The sequence below is a fragment of the Larimichthys crocea genome, chromosome XXIV, assembly GCF_000972845.2.
Source record: "Larimichthys crocea isolate SSNF chromosome XXIV, L_crocea_2.0, whole genome shotgun sequence".
Taxonomy (NCBI): domain Eukaryota; kingdom Metazoa; phylum Chordata; class Actinopteri; family Sciaenidae; genus Larimichthys; species Larimichthys crocea.
Window position 1 is genome coordinate 7,536,371 of NC_040034.1, and position 16,543 is coordinate 7,552,913.

Consider the following 16,543-nt stretch of genomic DNA (forward strand, 5'->3'; position numbering starts at 1 on the left):
ACTTTATTTATTCACATTTATTTATTTACATCATTGGGTTGAATTTTTTATTATTTTACGTGCATGTTTCTTTATCTGATATCAGAAAATAAAATTCTCATTGATATCCTGATATTTATTTTAACTATACTGCCCAGTTTCCGTTTGTTTTGTTTTTTGTGTGTGTTTTTTTTGGAATGAATGAATTAGATTTGAGTACAATGATGTCCATGAATAGCCTTCATCCTCAATTCTCTACAAGCTGTGTTGAGTTCAAAACCATTTTCTAATCATTGCTTTTGATTGGGGGATTAAAGGGAGGAAAATTTAAACTCTGAACAAAATGATTGTTATAGGGCATTTCAAGGTAATTTCCACGCAAGGTCTGTCAGTCTCTCTGTTGTACTATGAGTATGGGTAGTGGGAGGAGAGAGGGAGTGTCCCATAGACAGACAGAAAGAGAGAGATTGCGATGTGGAGTCCCTCATCTGTAACGGCTGCATAACACAGATGTTGGGAGTCATCTGTCAGCCTGGCCTCTCTTGCCGGACCCGAGCTGCTCTGGGGGGGAAAGAATTGGACACGGTGCTGTCACTTTTTACCCCCACTCACAATGGAGGGACATGCAAATATCAACCCCCATTCCTGCCCTCTCTTCCTTGCCCTCCTCTTAGCCAGCCGTGGTGTCCTGCCTCATATCTGGACCACGGCTAGGCAGCCAAGGGGGGGGTCAGTGGGCTCATCGCAGGCCGGTGCAGGAGGGAAACGTGACATCAGTCCCATCACGTCCTTCTCTTGCCACGTATTAGAATTGGAAATGATGGGCTGCTCTCTGAGGCCTTGCCTGGCTTCCCTTGGGTCTAGAGGGGGACCCCAGTCCTTCCACCCTTTGTCCCCAGAGAGAGTCTGTGTAAGAAGGGCGAGAAAAAGAGGGAGGGAATGTGAGAATCCTCTGTGTCCTTCTGTGCTATATTATGAATGAATTTGGATGTAATGATTGCCCCCCTCTTTAAAATGCCATTCAGCTCACTCCTCATATGGCTTTCACAGGCATGGAAGTAGGAGGGTGTGCAGAAGGGGGCAGATGCCACTGTTTTGGAAAATACTTAAAAAGTAAAGTGTGAAGCATCCCTCCCCTCTAAACACAAACACTCTCTCTCTCTCTTTTACTCACACACATACACACACACACACCCCGCTCCCTGGTGAGAAGTCCCTGAACGTTTTTCGAATCGGGCCCTAATGTGCCGTTTTCATCAGCACTGAGGCGGGCTGCAATATGGTGCTGGGGCTCGCTCTGGGAATATGAATGTTGATTAAGCATGCGTTCAGCCTTTTGAAATTCTGAAGAAGTGTCAGAATAATGGATGTTGAGCAAATGTCAAGCATTTGTTAATTTCTCTGTTATTTGGGGTTTATCTAGCATGATCTTTGGAAGGAAAGCGCGGGACAGGGTTGTTGTGGCATGTGCCATTGATATGGTGATTTCTTGGCTACAGACACTTTGTTTTTGATGGTAATATCTAGGCTCAGGATGAAGCTTAGGGACTTGCTCATTGATTATTTATTGTGGCTGTAGTATTTATCTCTTTTTTTCTTTTTACATGCTGGTTAAACCTGAGGGTTTGGTAACAGGCACGGTGCATTAAACTGGTAAGGTCTTTATATGTTTAGTTTAACTCAATAAGAGATGCAACAGATTATTTTTTTACTTTTTTGTCACATCCACGCGTTTTTAAAAATATGATTTTATTCCTCTATTTTGGCTTATACGGTATATTTTTGTTTCCCAAAAAAACCTTTTTAGGGCTTTCACTATTACAGTTGTGCATGACTAAGATTCCCCAATCACTCGTGAGTATCACAAGATACAGACCTTTGGTATATATCTTAATTAGATGGTTAAATCGCAAATTGGAAAAGATACCAGCTTCATCAAGTCATCTACAGTAACTGTCTTTATTGTTACATTAGCTCGCTTACTAACCAGAAAATTCACATTTTTATTTTTTATAGGTTTAAAAAACCTTTAGTAAAGATCCTCTGGATCAAGGTTTTCAAAAGTTAAACACATGCCTTTTTTTTATTAGGTGAGAGAGGATTTAAAGACATACCAGATACAGTCTATCCAAGTTTTAAATATATCAAATCTTTAAACAGTGCTGGTGCTAAATGTCCCAGTTGGAGTCTTTCTAGATTCAGCTGTGATTTCCACTATTGTCTCTGTGGAATCAACAGAGTCGCTCTGTTCTAACTCTTGTGAAGGTAAATTCTACAGCTACATTGTAGCCTGGAAGTGGCAATGACATTACCCAGAGACTGATCTAGTGCAGAGCCTGTGGGGGCAGCCCCGACAGCCTCCAGTGCACCGCCTCACACTTCTGGCTGCCCATATTGAACAAAACACAAACTGGCAGTTGGGGCTTAGGGGTACAACCCTTGAAGGCTGAGAGGCTGGCAAACTAATTCCACAGCTTTATGTGGTTAGATGAGCACTGGAGGGGTGAAGGGATGAATGAAGTGTAAGCAGAGAAGAGAGACGTAGAAAGAAGAGAAGCTGTGCTGAGTTTACAACTTCATGTCAGGCTAAGGAGTTCATGAATAATAGATGCAATCAATTATTTGATTAGGAAGCACAGGAATGACTACTTCCTCTTGATATCTTAAGGATGTTGTCCAAGCACACTCTGTACATTGTAAAGCCTGTCTGGCTCATTGGGCTGAAAAAACACTGAGGTAAGCAGCCTGTTGCTTAAGTGAGGTATAGCAATTATAAGAGACAGGATAAAACTGTTATTGGATTGCTAGAATGGGATCTTAATGTTAGAAGAGTCAAGTTATTGACACAGGAATATGAGCTATTGTGAGTAAGACTGACATCTTTTTTCTTGTACTTGGCGAAACACCAATGTCATCCCTCAACCCCCAAAGCCATACACACACAGAGGGAAACCTCTACAGCATAGAGTACCACAGTTCAGCTAGCTATGGTAGAGCCTCTTGCCCCAGGTTCTCTTTGCATACTGGGATCAATTGCAAAAGAAGAATGAAACAAATTGCCCAGAATGGTACAAGTTCCCCAGCCACGCTTGGGGGAAGTAGGCAATTGGTCAGTGTAATGTGTTTCTTTGCCAGACCAGTGGACGCTCGCCACTTGACAGATAACATGGACCTCATTTTCAATTTTCACGAAAGTTTGCAGATACGGCAATGACAATAATTACGCTATGACAATAGCAACACACCATAATAGCTATAACATGTTTTGTCACGGAGAGACCCTTGAAGATCCCTAGCTTTCAGGAGGAATCACAATTAGGGTGGTGATTGCAGGATCTTTCCCGCTCTTTTTGCCACCGTTATATAACAGTCCTGACATCTCGGGGCACCTCAGCAGACAGAAATTTTAAAGATTGTAATAAAGTGAAGGGCGCTGTGTAGGGGGTCATATTTTTCGTCTATTAGGACAATAGTAGGCAGTGAGATAGCCTGTTGTGTTTCTGCTAAAGCCATTTCTATCCACAGTCCCCCGCAGGCTTGTAGTTTTGTATGGCCTTCTGGAGGAAGACAGTGGGGGGGTCACTATCAGTAAATGTAGTGGAATGTGCTCTGAGTCAGGCTTTTGGTATATCTTTCTTCAGTTATGGGGAAAAAAAGCTTGAAAATATAGTGTTTATAAACTTTACATAACTAACTAATAAAAGAATACAAAATAATTTCTATAATTACAGTGAATACCATACATGAGTGTTATGGCATTGATTTTTAATGAGGAAGAAAAGCTTTACAGTTGGGGGGAAAAAAAGTTAGACAAATTTGAACTGCAAACACGTGTGCTCATTGTGCAAGTATTTGTTTGAAGCTGCATGGCACACTGGGATTTGTGTTTGTTTCTAACTCTTGTCAAAATATATCACATTTATACATTAACACATAAAGATTTTTTTGTTACACATTTGTTTTGCAGCTGATGACGGTAGGCTTCGCTGGGAAACAGATGTTAGCATTTTGCCTATCAGCATGTGTAATTAGCAGCATTTGCATATCCAGAGTGTTTTAACCCACATTCAGCTGTTTTTTGTTTTTTTCACTTTATAAAATATTGATCTATAGGAAAGTAAATGCTTCGTATATTACTGTCAGCACTTTAGCTTCAATGAAACCCTTAGATGAGATTCAATGCCAGCAAAGGATTCGCTACTAATGGTCATAATAGGGGTGTGGATAACATTAGAACAAGGTAGCAATATTTCCATGCACTTTGTAAAAATGAATCATTTCACCCATGTCATTCCTTTTCAAAATAGCTTCATCGCCATTAGTAAAAAATATGTGCAATGCCTCAATTAGCCAGATCCATGCCCTGAAGAGTCGCACCACGCAACACTCTCTGCATGCAGATCCGCCAAATGCTAAGTACTGTCGCAGCATATGATACCAATGCCATTAGCCAGGTGGCTTTCATTACCTAAATTACAGCTATTGTTTATAATTAATTATTTGTAAATAGGAAGATTCTGAATATAATTGATAGCTCGAATTTCCCCCATCTCCTATTAATTAGGTTGATGGGAATTTCTAGGCGTTTCACTGCTGTTTTTTTCTGCTGTATGCGTAAGACACTGATACACTGTGAATGCACGAGGAGATAAGGCGATTCAACACTCAAATATGGATTTGTCGGATTCATAACCAGTGGATAGCCTAACTTAATAGAGCCTAAAGCACTGACCAGACAGGCATATCAGCTCAGTGACAAAGTGAAAGTCCCTAATTGTTTTTAATTTAATCTGCTGCTTTACTATTTTGGGTGCCAGTGCATATTAATGCTCTGTCTTATGTTGTAAGGAAGGGTAATTAGGTTGAGAGTGAATGATTCCCTAACCACTCTTCTGTCTCCCAACCTTCTGTTTCCCCATGTTCTAAATTATATCCAAGAGGGAGGGATTTTTATTTTTTTCCCCTCCTCTCATAAAGGTCAATGTAAGTATGAGCTGTACTGTCACAGAATCTTTTTGAAATTAATTTTCAAATATGTTCATTGTTTGTTTTATTAAATTTAAACAACCAAACTGGCAAACCCCTAATTCATAAAATACAATCAAGTAGGCTAATTAAGTAGGACAGAGATTGATGAACTTATCTTACAGATGCATTGAAGAAGTCTCCAGATACCGGGGGTTGTTTTAGGGTAGAAATATGTTGAATTTAACAATTATCCAATAACGTCAGTATAAAAAGCATGTTACCTTATAGCACCAATTCTACTGTGTTCATCATATGCACACATCTGAATAAAATGCAGTCCGTTAGCCGTGTTTAAAGCCAAAAAACGAAAGAAGAATTGAATCTGATTTTGTGGTAGTTTTCCTGTATCAGTTTATTTATTTTTATAACCACTGAGAAAGTGCACAGTCCCCCAAATGCTGGTATTATGAGGCAAGGAGGTGGATGTATTACAGTGCAAATGAAATGCTACTACTGTGCAGCAGGCAGATCAGATCCCCATTGTGAGACTGCACTTGGCTCCATATTTTAGCATGAAGGGAGAGTACTGTGCCCTGGAGAGCACAGGTTGGATATACATTAATGTAAACCTAGCAATAACTTACTATTAATGTCTGTTAAATGGAAAAAAGGGCATTATGCAATATGAGCACAGTGTAAAACTTGACAGACACTATAAAACGCAGACAACTCTTGGTTTGGATCCAAGTATCTGCCCTCATCTCTTTACACTGCTGTCATTATTTTTATCTTTTTCAAATCGTACAATATCTGGTCTTGTGTCAGTATTTGTATGATTTTTGTTTTCTAGTTTTAGTGTCGGCAAACATTGATTGAGGTAATAAAGAAAAACAAAAGTCCCCAAAGTTCTTAGTGTTTTTGAAACAGATATGTTTTCCCAGATATTTAGAGCAGTTTATGTCCCTTTTAAAGTTAACAGGGTATAGATTTAGCAATTAGGCAGCAATCATGCTCATTATAGAGAGTAATCCATTTAAAACCTAACAGATGTCTGTTCCAACAGGGGGATCGTGATGGTCCCATGCCAACAATAAGGCTGTAATGTTGTTGAAATGCTCAGGTGCAAGGTTGAAGTGTGGAAGAATTTTTTTTTTTCCTCCCTTAAGTGTCCACATGTTGACAGTTGACCATTTAATGGCCCACTTAATTGCAGTGGCCCCTCCGTCCCCAAGCATCTTTTGTAAATTAATGCTGAGGTGGCAGTGTTTTTTCAGAGTGACCCCCTCCGTCTCTTTTACTTCAAACATTTGCTCTTTCACTTTTATAACTGTAACTTTGCGGTTGACGAGACTCATCTGTGTGATGCGTCGAGCCGCAGAGACTTTGAATAGTTGAGAATTAGCTGTTCTCCAGCCAGAGCCATAAAACAGTTTCAAAACTGGCATCTGGAGAACCCAAGATGACGTCTTTGCTGGGTTAAGCCATTATAAACGGCTAAACTATTCCAGTGGTTGAAATGCTTTTATTAAGATATGGTCACAGACTGAGACTCCAGACAGAAATCAATGTTTGAGATTCCTTTGGCTTTGTTTACATGTCACATGGTTATTTCATGGTTTATAGTGATTGATGTCGAAGGCCTATGTGGACTCAATATTTCAATGCAGATTGGAAGCATCGGCCGCTCGTCAGTATTTACATACCATTCTCAGGTGACTTGTAACGAAAAGTCCATTAAATTTAAGTGTACTGAGAGACACAGAACTACAGGAGACCATCACAGAGCAGTTCGTATGTCTATGAATGTGTGTACATGCTTCTACTGCACTTGTGTGTTGTTTTTTTTGTGTGTTTTTTTGATGATATGCAGAGTGGAGGTATGTGTTGTCCAATTAGAATAATATCTGTCACCACTTTAAATATCTTCAACTCAGAGGATGCTATGGGGGTTGGGGGAGGGCTATCGAAGGAGCTGCGAGTCCCTGTTGGGACTGCCTGTTTTCCAGGTTTGCCTCTCTGCCAGGTGTTTGACATTGACTGGAGCTGGAGATGAATGTAACTTATGGCAACCCGTGGAATTGACCGACTCCTGGGAGTCCCAGCTTCCTGCGGTGAAAGTTTCCATTTTCAAAGCCCATCAGTTGCAGTGGGAGGGCTCCAGAACGGCCCATATGCCAGCACTGACAGTGAATCAGGAAAACTTTCTCCTATCCGTGTATTGCTACACCACTCACCTCACACGCAAACAAATACACACACTTGCAGTGGTCAGCCGCCTTTTGCAAAGAGATATCTACCAAATCAAGGAGAATAATTGTGAGTGCTGTGTTTCTCTCAGCGACTGGACTTGAATCCTATCAATTATTCGGATGAATGTCATTAATTTCTCTCCAATTTAGCCATGTTTGGTTTGGCTCTGAGTGACCGTTCTTGCCTTTGTGTAGTTTTACAACATCAGAAACTGCACTTCAATTGAGAACAATTTAGCTTTCAACACTCATTGGAGAGAAAGGGGGACGAAAGGAGATGGTATGTATGAATGAGTGAAAGGAAAAAAAGAAAAAAAGCAGCCTATATTTTTCTCATCTCTCATACCACACACATCCTCCCCCTTTCTCCCAACCCCACGCCATCGTGGCAGGAATCCTTTGTCAGAGGTGTTCATCTGGAACAACTTTGCCACACTTGTTTTCATGTTCTTTTAGATTACAGGGCAGCTGGCCCCAGCTTTGAAGCTCCCCCTCTCCCTTTGTCTCTGTGCAATGCACTCTGGTAATTAACTTTGTCCTTCTTTTATTTGTTCCAGTCACTCGCAGTCCACTCTTCTGAGCATCTTCTCCCTGGAGTACCAGGTTAGAAGTTTTCTTCCTTTGTGAGCCCTGACAGGTGCCTAATTGAATGATGAATGTCCCTTTATTTCTTTGTAATTGAACTGCCAGCTCTCTGATTGGTTTGGAGGACCCCCCCCGCACCCCCACACCACCATACCCCCGTTATTTCACCCCCCAACCACACCTCCTCCCCCTCCTCCTCCTCACGTTCACGTTGAGGGCCCTTGCCTGCCTGAGCCTCGGTGGATGTCTGCCAAGCCTTCCCATCCATCTGTCTAATAACATCTAGCCCCTGCTTATTTGGTGGACCTGTAATAAATTATGCTAAACCATTATTATTCTGACAATAATAATTTCCCCGTGTAGTGCGGCTGCGTGTGCTAAATGTTTGCTGACTCGCACTGTCACTGCTGCTTTCCACGGCTGACAGCGGATGATGATAAATGGCCGCTGCCGCCAGTGGCAGAAGGCAGCACAGGCAGAAAATGGAGTCATTTATCATCCCCCTGACAGGTGTCAGTCACACTGCCTGTCTCTGCGGAATTACATTTTTTTTTTTCTGTGTGTAGTAGTTTTTAAATAAGTTGTTTTTTAACCAATGCGCTTCCTCTTTCATCCCCTGTCCTCCTTCTCGGCAAAGATGGCAATTGAATTGCATGGAAATGTCAGGGTGCGGGATGTGGGGACAGGGTCATTGTTTGATCAAAAAATGGGAAATGAATACAAGGTTTGAGTGAAGGGGGTAGGAGGGGATAGGGTATTTGAACAAGGTTGATTTGGCACACTTTGACCCCCCCAGCAAACTTATTGAAATTAAATTACTTTGACCCAAGATCTCTTGCACTTGTTGATATATAATAGAGCAAATCTGCATTTTATTCAGGTGGACTGAAAAATGTTTAGCTTTTGACCTTTTTTAATGAATTGTATGAAAATAATGTTCCATTCTTATCATTATTATTATCATTATTACATCTGTGTTCTCTTTTTGATAGAAACGAACCAAAAGAACAATATCAAGACACCATGCACCAGATGCTATTGAGAGCTACTACCAAAGGTGCTGTATTACTTTGTTTTGTATTACTTTATTGTTCTTCCCTCTCCTGTCTAACACTCTCTTTTTATCTTCTATCTTCATCTCTATCACTGTTTTTCTTTTTCTTTTGGGAAAAAAATAAAATAAAATCTGTGTCCCAATCTTGTGTGCTCTCTTTGTCTTGCCTGTTCTCTACCCTGTTCACTGAGGAAGGGACTTGCCAAAGTCAGAGAGTAGGTGGGCCACCATGACAGATATAATCTCCTCTAAACAAATCACCACCCTCAGGATTCATTCCAGACCTCCACTTGCACCTGCTAAGCTACAGCTCTGTTCTCCATGTCAAATTAAAAGCAGAAAAATAAATAAATAACCCGCCATTGGACATTTGCCTTACACAGGCTTATGATGGGATGATTATCTGTAATTCGATGAATAAGGGTAAATTAAAAAAAAAAAAAAAGAAAGAAAAACAGGCTGTAGGGGGGAAAGCCTCTTTGCATATTGCAATTAGCCTTTATCTAGCTTATTAGGCCATTGTTCTGGGGAAAACAAGGCTGGATAATGCACTTCTAATCCACTTACAGCAACAAACCTCAGAGATGATCTGGGTAAGATCTGAGGGAGCTGTAGTTTTAGCTGGCGAGGGAAAAAAGGCTTTTTGGGCGGCAGGGGTTAACTAACTATCATATGCTTGTCTGGCTTCAAGGAAATTTGAAGCCCTTCAAGCAGTGCTGTTTTAACCGCACTGAGCCTGCCATATGCCACCTAGGGCAAAGTCATCAGGGACATTAGCATGTCTTGGCTAGCCCGGTCTAGTCCCCTCTACCCTTCTGTCTGCCTTTGTGGGCCATGTTTTTTTTTGTTTTTTTTTCACTGCTGTTGTTGTTCTTTGTTGTAATGAAGGTATCTGAGTGAAGCCAAAGCACATCCCGCTGCTCCCGTCCTGCTGGAGCTGGCCAATGAGGTAATGGCAGAAGCTTTAGTTTTTTTTCTCTCTCTTTATTTTCCTTATATTTAAAAAAAACTCAACTGATGCTTACTTTCTTCTATAAATGGATAGTTAGAAGTCGCCTGCAGTTTTTGATTTTCTCCCCTTGTCTGTTAGTCATTATCAAAATTGGTAAAATGGTCCATTATCAATTATTTAATGTAATTAGCTCTCACCTCCATTAAGCAGATGTGAAAATACTTTTTGTGTTTTATTGTGTAATTTTCTAAATTGCACTTCAGGCGGAGTCGCCGCAAACTGTGGACAGGTGAGGGCAGGGTCATCGGTTAATTCTTCTCTTCATCACTTCATCACTTGTTTACTTTAGGAGGTCAGTGAGGGATTTGTCCTCTGGTTGATACATGTAATCAAACGTGTATGTGAACTTAAATCCAAGTTATTCAGGTGGTGGATGCTGCTTGTGTGTTTGCTCTGAAATAGTCTTATTGATAAGTACTTGAATTCTTCACATGACCAAGTTTCTGCATTTTACATTTGTGAAAATGAATCTACTCAGTGGCCACTGGTGTTCCCTACACCTAGTCAGTAAATTATAATTTTCAGTATGGTTCTTCCAAAGAATCAGTCAACAGTTCCCGGAGAACAAGATGCAGCATAAGCAGCTAATGTTGCTGGATTACTATAGAAGTGATGCAAATACATTTTACATTATTATGCTATTTCATACTGCACGTTGTTAGTCTTTCCGTTTCCTCTTATTTTGATTGTTATAATAGGCTGCATAACCTTTTTAAATATTTAAATGCACATTTAAATTTTTATTGGTGCTTACACCAGGCAGCACGATTTGAGGGTTTCTTAATCTAAAATCAGAGTAGTTCACATGCATCAGTGGCACCTCAAAGCTAACTGCCATTATTCATTCTCCATTTAATTGACACATGATTTTTTTTTTTTTCTCCAAAGGATTAAATTCAGCTCCGAGATAACTGTCTATGAACCATTTAACTGTCATTTTAATATGCTACTTAACATTTAAACCAAGCACTCATGGTCTCCCAGACCGCTAATTGATGTAGTTTCATCCCTTTTATGAGACAATATATCTCCAACAGAGGGAAATGATTAACAATGATGAAAACTATTCATGGATTTCTCTCTTTTTTTTGCCCCCAGAAGTCTTCCATGAATTCAAGGTTCTAAACTCGACATTTGCTGTTTTTTTGCATGCTTTATATAGAGCTTTATGTAAAGGTTACTGAAACATACAGGGTTTAGATCAGGTGCATTTGTGCCGTACTGTATGTGACACCCATTAGCTTTGGGGCCTAATAAAAAACAGTTTTACTGAACAATAATTGTTTTCTGCAGGAATTCGAGGTTCTGTGAATCTTAGTCACATGTTAAACTCATGAAGTGCTGCGAACTGACTTGAGAATGGAGATGGACTCATGATTAATATGAAAATTAGGGAGACGCAAGTACCTGAACTAATCAGGTGGTCCTTATTCAGGCTGGGCCAGCGTTGGTAATGTTGCCATTTTTCATGTGTCAGCCCTGATGCAGGTTACCAGGAATCTGATGCGCTCTCTTTATGCAAAGGTGTGATTGGAGAGCCAGGCCAATGAGCACAAAGAGGAAAGGATTGAGAGGAGAGAAGAAAGGGAGAGGAAATGAGAAGCTTTAGTGAGAGGAAAGCGAGCCGCTGTAGCTGCAAGCTACGAATGTTAAGAAACAGATCAGAGGTTTTAATGAAGATATAAACTCTGCGTGTACCCCTTAATTATTATAGACATGTTTGGCCTTTTTTTTACAAGCTGACTTCTTAGAGCAATATTATGGAGATGTTAACAAATACTACTGCGGGTAAAAAGAGGTTGTTTAGAGAGAAGCTGCTTCTGCTCGCAGCGTTACCAGGAAGCATCAGAGAAAAGATGAAACCCACCATTCTCGCTATAGGCTGAGGGCAAATTCAGTTTTGTTACCCAATTATGCTAACGAAGAGAAAAAATGATCTTTGGCTGCAAGAACGTTGTGTTTCATAACGAGCTGGCTAGGAATGGCAGTCTTCAAGCAATATCTTAATTTGCTCCATACTGAAGAGGCTGTGAGATTTAGTCGTGAATAACTTATTGTGTTGTCCTTTGTGCGTTGTATATTTTGTTTAAACAAAGGTCAAATACAAAACTTTTGAAAAGAAATTCACTCTATGCGCCTGTTTACTTTGAAACTCTATACATGCTTCTGAGTATTTGTGACCTTTTTGTGGGTGATGCCTGTTAATTGAACTGAATAATTGTAATTTTCTGCTTCCCTTGAGAATAAATGTTGTTTTTCTCTAATTGCATACGATTCTAACACTTTCGTGGTGATATTATTTACAATGTGTGGGAAGGGATCGTGCTGATAAAAATGTGATCAGACACCTTCAGTATCAGTCATTAGTGCTCCCTTACCTGTCAGGGCTTCTCCCTGCCCTCAAACCAAAAACACCGCACCTCTCAAGGTGTCTTTGTGTTCAAAGGGTGCTGCAGCCATAGGTTCTATCCTTCTTATTAAGACCTGCACTCCCACAGTCCCTCCGGTGTGTCCTGTTGGTTTCTGCAGTTTTGCCTTGGTGATCATCCTATGATTAAAGCTCTCCATTGTCTCTAGCCTGGGCATAGTGTGCGCCGCTTTTTTTTTTTCATATGAGATGAGAGACTACAGTTGTCCATTTGACAGAGGCGAAGGCAATTCAGCTGGGTAGCTTGGCTGTGTAATAGGCGATCCCTTGTTCCTGTGGGAAAGGTTATTGCAAAACAAGGCTTTCAAAGACCAATTTGCACAGAGCTTGTCGAAAGTTAGGTCAAGGTTTGGAAACGCAATAATATCATTTAGAGCCATTACAATCATTATTATCTATGTGACATCAGCCAAAGGTAGACTGGCCGTATAATTTCAGTGCTGTAATTCTTAGGCTCTTTGAAATATGTTCACACTTCCAGCTGGATATGTGGGATTTAGTCTGAAGGTTTGTAAATGGTGTAATTCTCCAGAGAGGAATAACAGTTTCGCTATAACTATGTTTTGAAGTAGCATTAACTTTCCATTGACGCCAGAGCTGTTTTTTATTAAGGCAAATTCTCTTTTTTTTTGTTGTCCAATCTACGCAAAGGTGGATCTGTCTCCTGCACTGATGGCTCGTATCATCCTGGACAGGTTCCTTCAGGGCCCGGAGGGTGAAATGCGTGAGTAACACTTTTCCATTGCCCACTCTGTCCTTTCTATCATCCCCCACATCAGTCTTAATTGTAGCACTTTGTCTTTTGAATCTCTTTCTGTTTGAATCCCAATTCCAGTTGTAGCCGCTGTATTTTCAGCCTGTCCAAGCCTAATGAGAGACAGACCACATTTAGTAGTAGCTGCATCCCAGGGCACATGACTGGCAATTAAGCACTGGGAGGACCACCCACCTCTCAACTGCAGTGTGGATCAATGCTAGCTCACCTCATCAGTGTTATTTATAACACCCCTGATTTCTTTCCTCACCCTCCTTCATCCCCCAATGCATCCATCTACCCCCTACCTTCACGTCTTCCCTCATCCCCTTTCTCTTTCTCCGTTCCTTCTGGGGTCCTGTGAGGAAAGCAAGTTGAGGAAAAGTGTGGCAGAAAAAGCAAACCATCCTCGGGTAACGCTGATGGACATGCTGTGGGAGAACAAAATTCCAGACACAAATATTTTTGTTGAATGTGTCAAAGAGATTGTCCAGAAATTGTGTGAATAATCGTCCATGCACATTCTGGTTTGTGTCTTTTCTTTTTTTCTTTTTTTTTTCTTCCTCTCTTCTTACATCACCCTCTGTAATATTTTTTGGCACAAATACTGGCCCTAATTTGCAGTTCCACCATTTTACATGTGACATTTGTTAATTCATACAAAGACCCTTTCTCTCTCTCTCTTTCACGTTTTTTAATGACTCGAGGATCTTCCAGTATCACATGCACGCACGGCTCCATATCATTTCAATAGGCCTATCCTGAGGACTGCGTGCGTGCGTGTCTGTGCAGTAGTCAGTGCTTTGAGAGTGAATCGCGTGATGTCAAAAAGACGCGCTTCCAGTTTAATCAAGAAAGAGATTAAAGTGGATGTGTGTTATTTTCAACTTCGCACACAGCACAGCCATTTGTCAAAGTCAAAGATGTGATTGCTTTGGACCCACCGTTATCCACTGCCTGTCAAAATACAAGTCTGAGCAGCTTGTAGAACAGAGCATTCATCCAGGAGAAGCACTCCGTCTCAGATAATAGCACACAGCATCCCTCCATCTCCATACAGTGAAAACATGCTTTATTATTGCTCGGAATAGATTTGCAGCAGATGAAACTTCCTGGATGATCGTTGTTTAATTTCAAAACAGTGCTGTAACCGTGCCGTATCTCAGGCTACCGAGCAATGTCGTGGTTGTGGTTCTTCTTGTAGATAGTGATTTTACAGAAGCTAGATGGCTTTTACAGGATAATCGCTGTGACAAAACACTATGATTTAGATCAGATTAATATCTACTGTTTTATCTGGTAAAGTAGTTTGACTGTTACCTGCTACAGGAGCGTGACACATTTTCAAATCATGACGTCATTCTACTGTACCTCTCCACTGTTGCCAGCCTGTAAAGTCAGTTGCTTTGAGGGTGACTTCCGTTTTGACAGAGCTTCTCTGCGGTGTCCTCATGACCCGCTTGGCCTTTTGCAAATGAATTGCTGCCCACATGGACTGCGCGGTCAAATCGTCCAATCTCCCTGTGTGTATATTAGACTCCAGTAATGTGCTGCCATTATGAAACAATGCAAGGATAATTGTCTTTGCTGGCAATTAGCTAACAGGTTGGTTCAGCGCTATTGTCAGGCATATCCGTCATGCCCCCCTCCAGCACCACACTGTGCTCCAGTGTTGTGCATGTGTGTGTGTGTGTGTTTGTGCGTTTTGTCGGACTCCAGAGGGAGGGCGGGCAGGCACACTGCAAAGATCAATAGACTTCTATATAAGGGACATTACCCCCAACTAGGTGAGTGGCTTGCCTTTGCCTAGCGCCATCGTTTTTTTTATTCCCCTTCTCTTTCCCTTTGCATTTAAGAGACACAGGAATGGGGCCTTTGGGACTGTGGAATATATGTACAATCACTAGTGCTAGATCAATACCGAGTTTTAAATTGTTTTCTGTCCCTTCCTTGTTTTGTTTTGCTCGCTTGTTGTTGCACCTAATCCCCCCCTCGATTCACCCCTCTCCCCCCGCTCCCCTCCGTCCCTCCTTCCTTCCCTCCCACTAGCTGCACACACACACACCACCACCACCACCACCACCGCCACGACCACGACCGCACCTCGACATGACGACACCACCAACAAGCTGCCTCCCCCTTCTCGTTGCAGCAAAAGTATTGAAGAGAGCATCAGTCAAGCAGAATGAAAGACTATCTGGTGGTGCTTGTAAATAAATCAATACATTCAAAGCAGTTTTATCACGTATTGAATATGATATCAACATCCATAATGCTCCTTGTCTCATGAAAACAGACCAGGCAGAAGGGGAGGAAAGGTCACATGTGCACTTCTACATTGTTTATATTCACTTATTTTAAGGTCACTAGAAGCTGAACTTGATAGGATTTTTAGGAAAAGTTGAGCAATTTGAACCAACTTCAATGTATATGTAAGATTTTTAATGGAGTAACGTAAGATAGGGGACATGAATGTCACAATTATAAGTATTATAAGTTTATAAGGAACAACTGAGGTACTGCATGAAAATATTCATGGCAATTTTCTTATTTTGATTACATGTCTTTCGAGGTGATGTCATCAGATTGTTATATTTATAATCTGACTAATAGTAGTCCTTTTTTTTTTTCTTATGGCCAAATAACTTAAGTGATTTGATATTAAAACGTATGAAATAAAAAAAAAGAATGGTACAAACTTTCACATTTAAACTGCTAGAACAAGTAAATGTTTATATGAAATAAAATGCAATGAAGTCTGTGACTGAGATAATTAGAAAATTGATGTGCTAACTATGTGAGAGAAACTAGTATAAAAGCATAAAATAGTTTTAAAATGTATGTGTCTGCAGGGACAGATACAATAGACTGTATTAAACCTGCATCATTTGTACACACTGTGTGTCTCAGGCCACCTTCTGTAAATGATACAATCACATTGTAAACAGCCATATTGTCATTCCAGTTCTACGTCAGTAGATGCTACCTCTTAGAAGTCACTAGCAGGCACATTGGGGGAGCTCCAGCTCCTTCTTCCCCTCCCCTCCTGCTATCTCTTCATCTTTCTTTCTATTCCTCCTTTGACAGGAGTTGATGTGCCTCTAGATTTAGACATACTTTTTTGAGGAGGCAATTTTGCTAGCTATTTGACCTTTTCCATTTTCCCAAGGCCCAGCTCCAGATTAGATTGCTGCTCCATGTTTTGTAACTATGTGATTCGACCGCCTTTAAGATTTATTGTCACATTCCTTTACAGAAGCCTTGTACGCAAGGTTATAAATGTCCCGTGTTTGATGTTAACACTGTGAGAATGTTAGCGTCGACTATGATCCTTTGGTTCCTTGACAGAATTCATAATAGCTTCGGTGTTTTGCAGATCAGACATGTTGATAACTGAATATTGTATTATGTTCTATCCAGTAAAATCTCAACTTCTACTATGATTGTTATGGTTCCTCCTCTCTTGTCTTCAAGTGCTCCTCTCTTCTCTCTCTCTCTCACCTCTCCGCTGTGG

The 16,543-nt window shown here is 40.8% G+C and overlaps 1 protein-coding gene across 2 annotated transcripts in view; it reads left to right on the forward strand.

The window, feature by feature from the left end:
* The window catches only part of cdin1 (CDAN1 interacting nuclease 1), a 55,331-nt gene that overhangs the window by 4,663 nt on the left and 34,125 nt on the right, over positions 1-16,543 (forward strand). The window contains exons 3-6 of one of the 2 annotated variants that reach the window (XM_019277176.2): positions 7,754-7,799; positions 8,774-8,838; positions 9,724-9,784; positions 12,927-12,999. In XM_019277176.2, coding sequence (XP_019132721.1) covers positions 7,754-7,799; positions 8,774-8,838; positions 9,724-9,784; positions 12,927-12,999 — 245 coding nt within the window. The remainder of the gene's footprint in view (positions 1-7,753; positions 7,800-8,773; positions 8,839-9,723; positions 9,785-12,926; positions 13,000-16,543) is intronic. The other variant, XM_027274941.1, reaches the window with a different exon arrangement.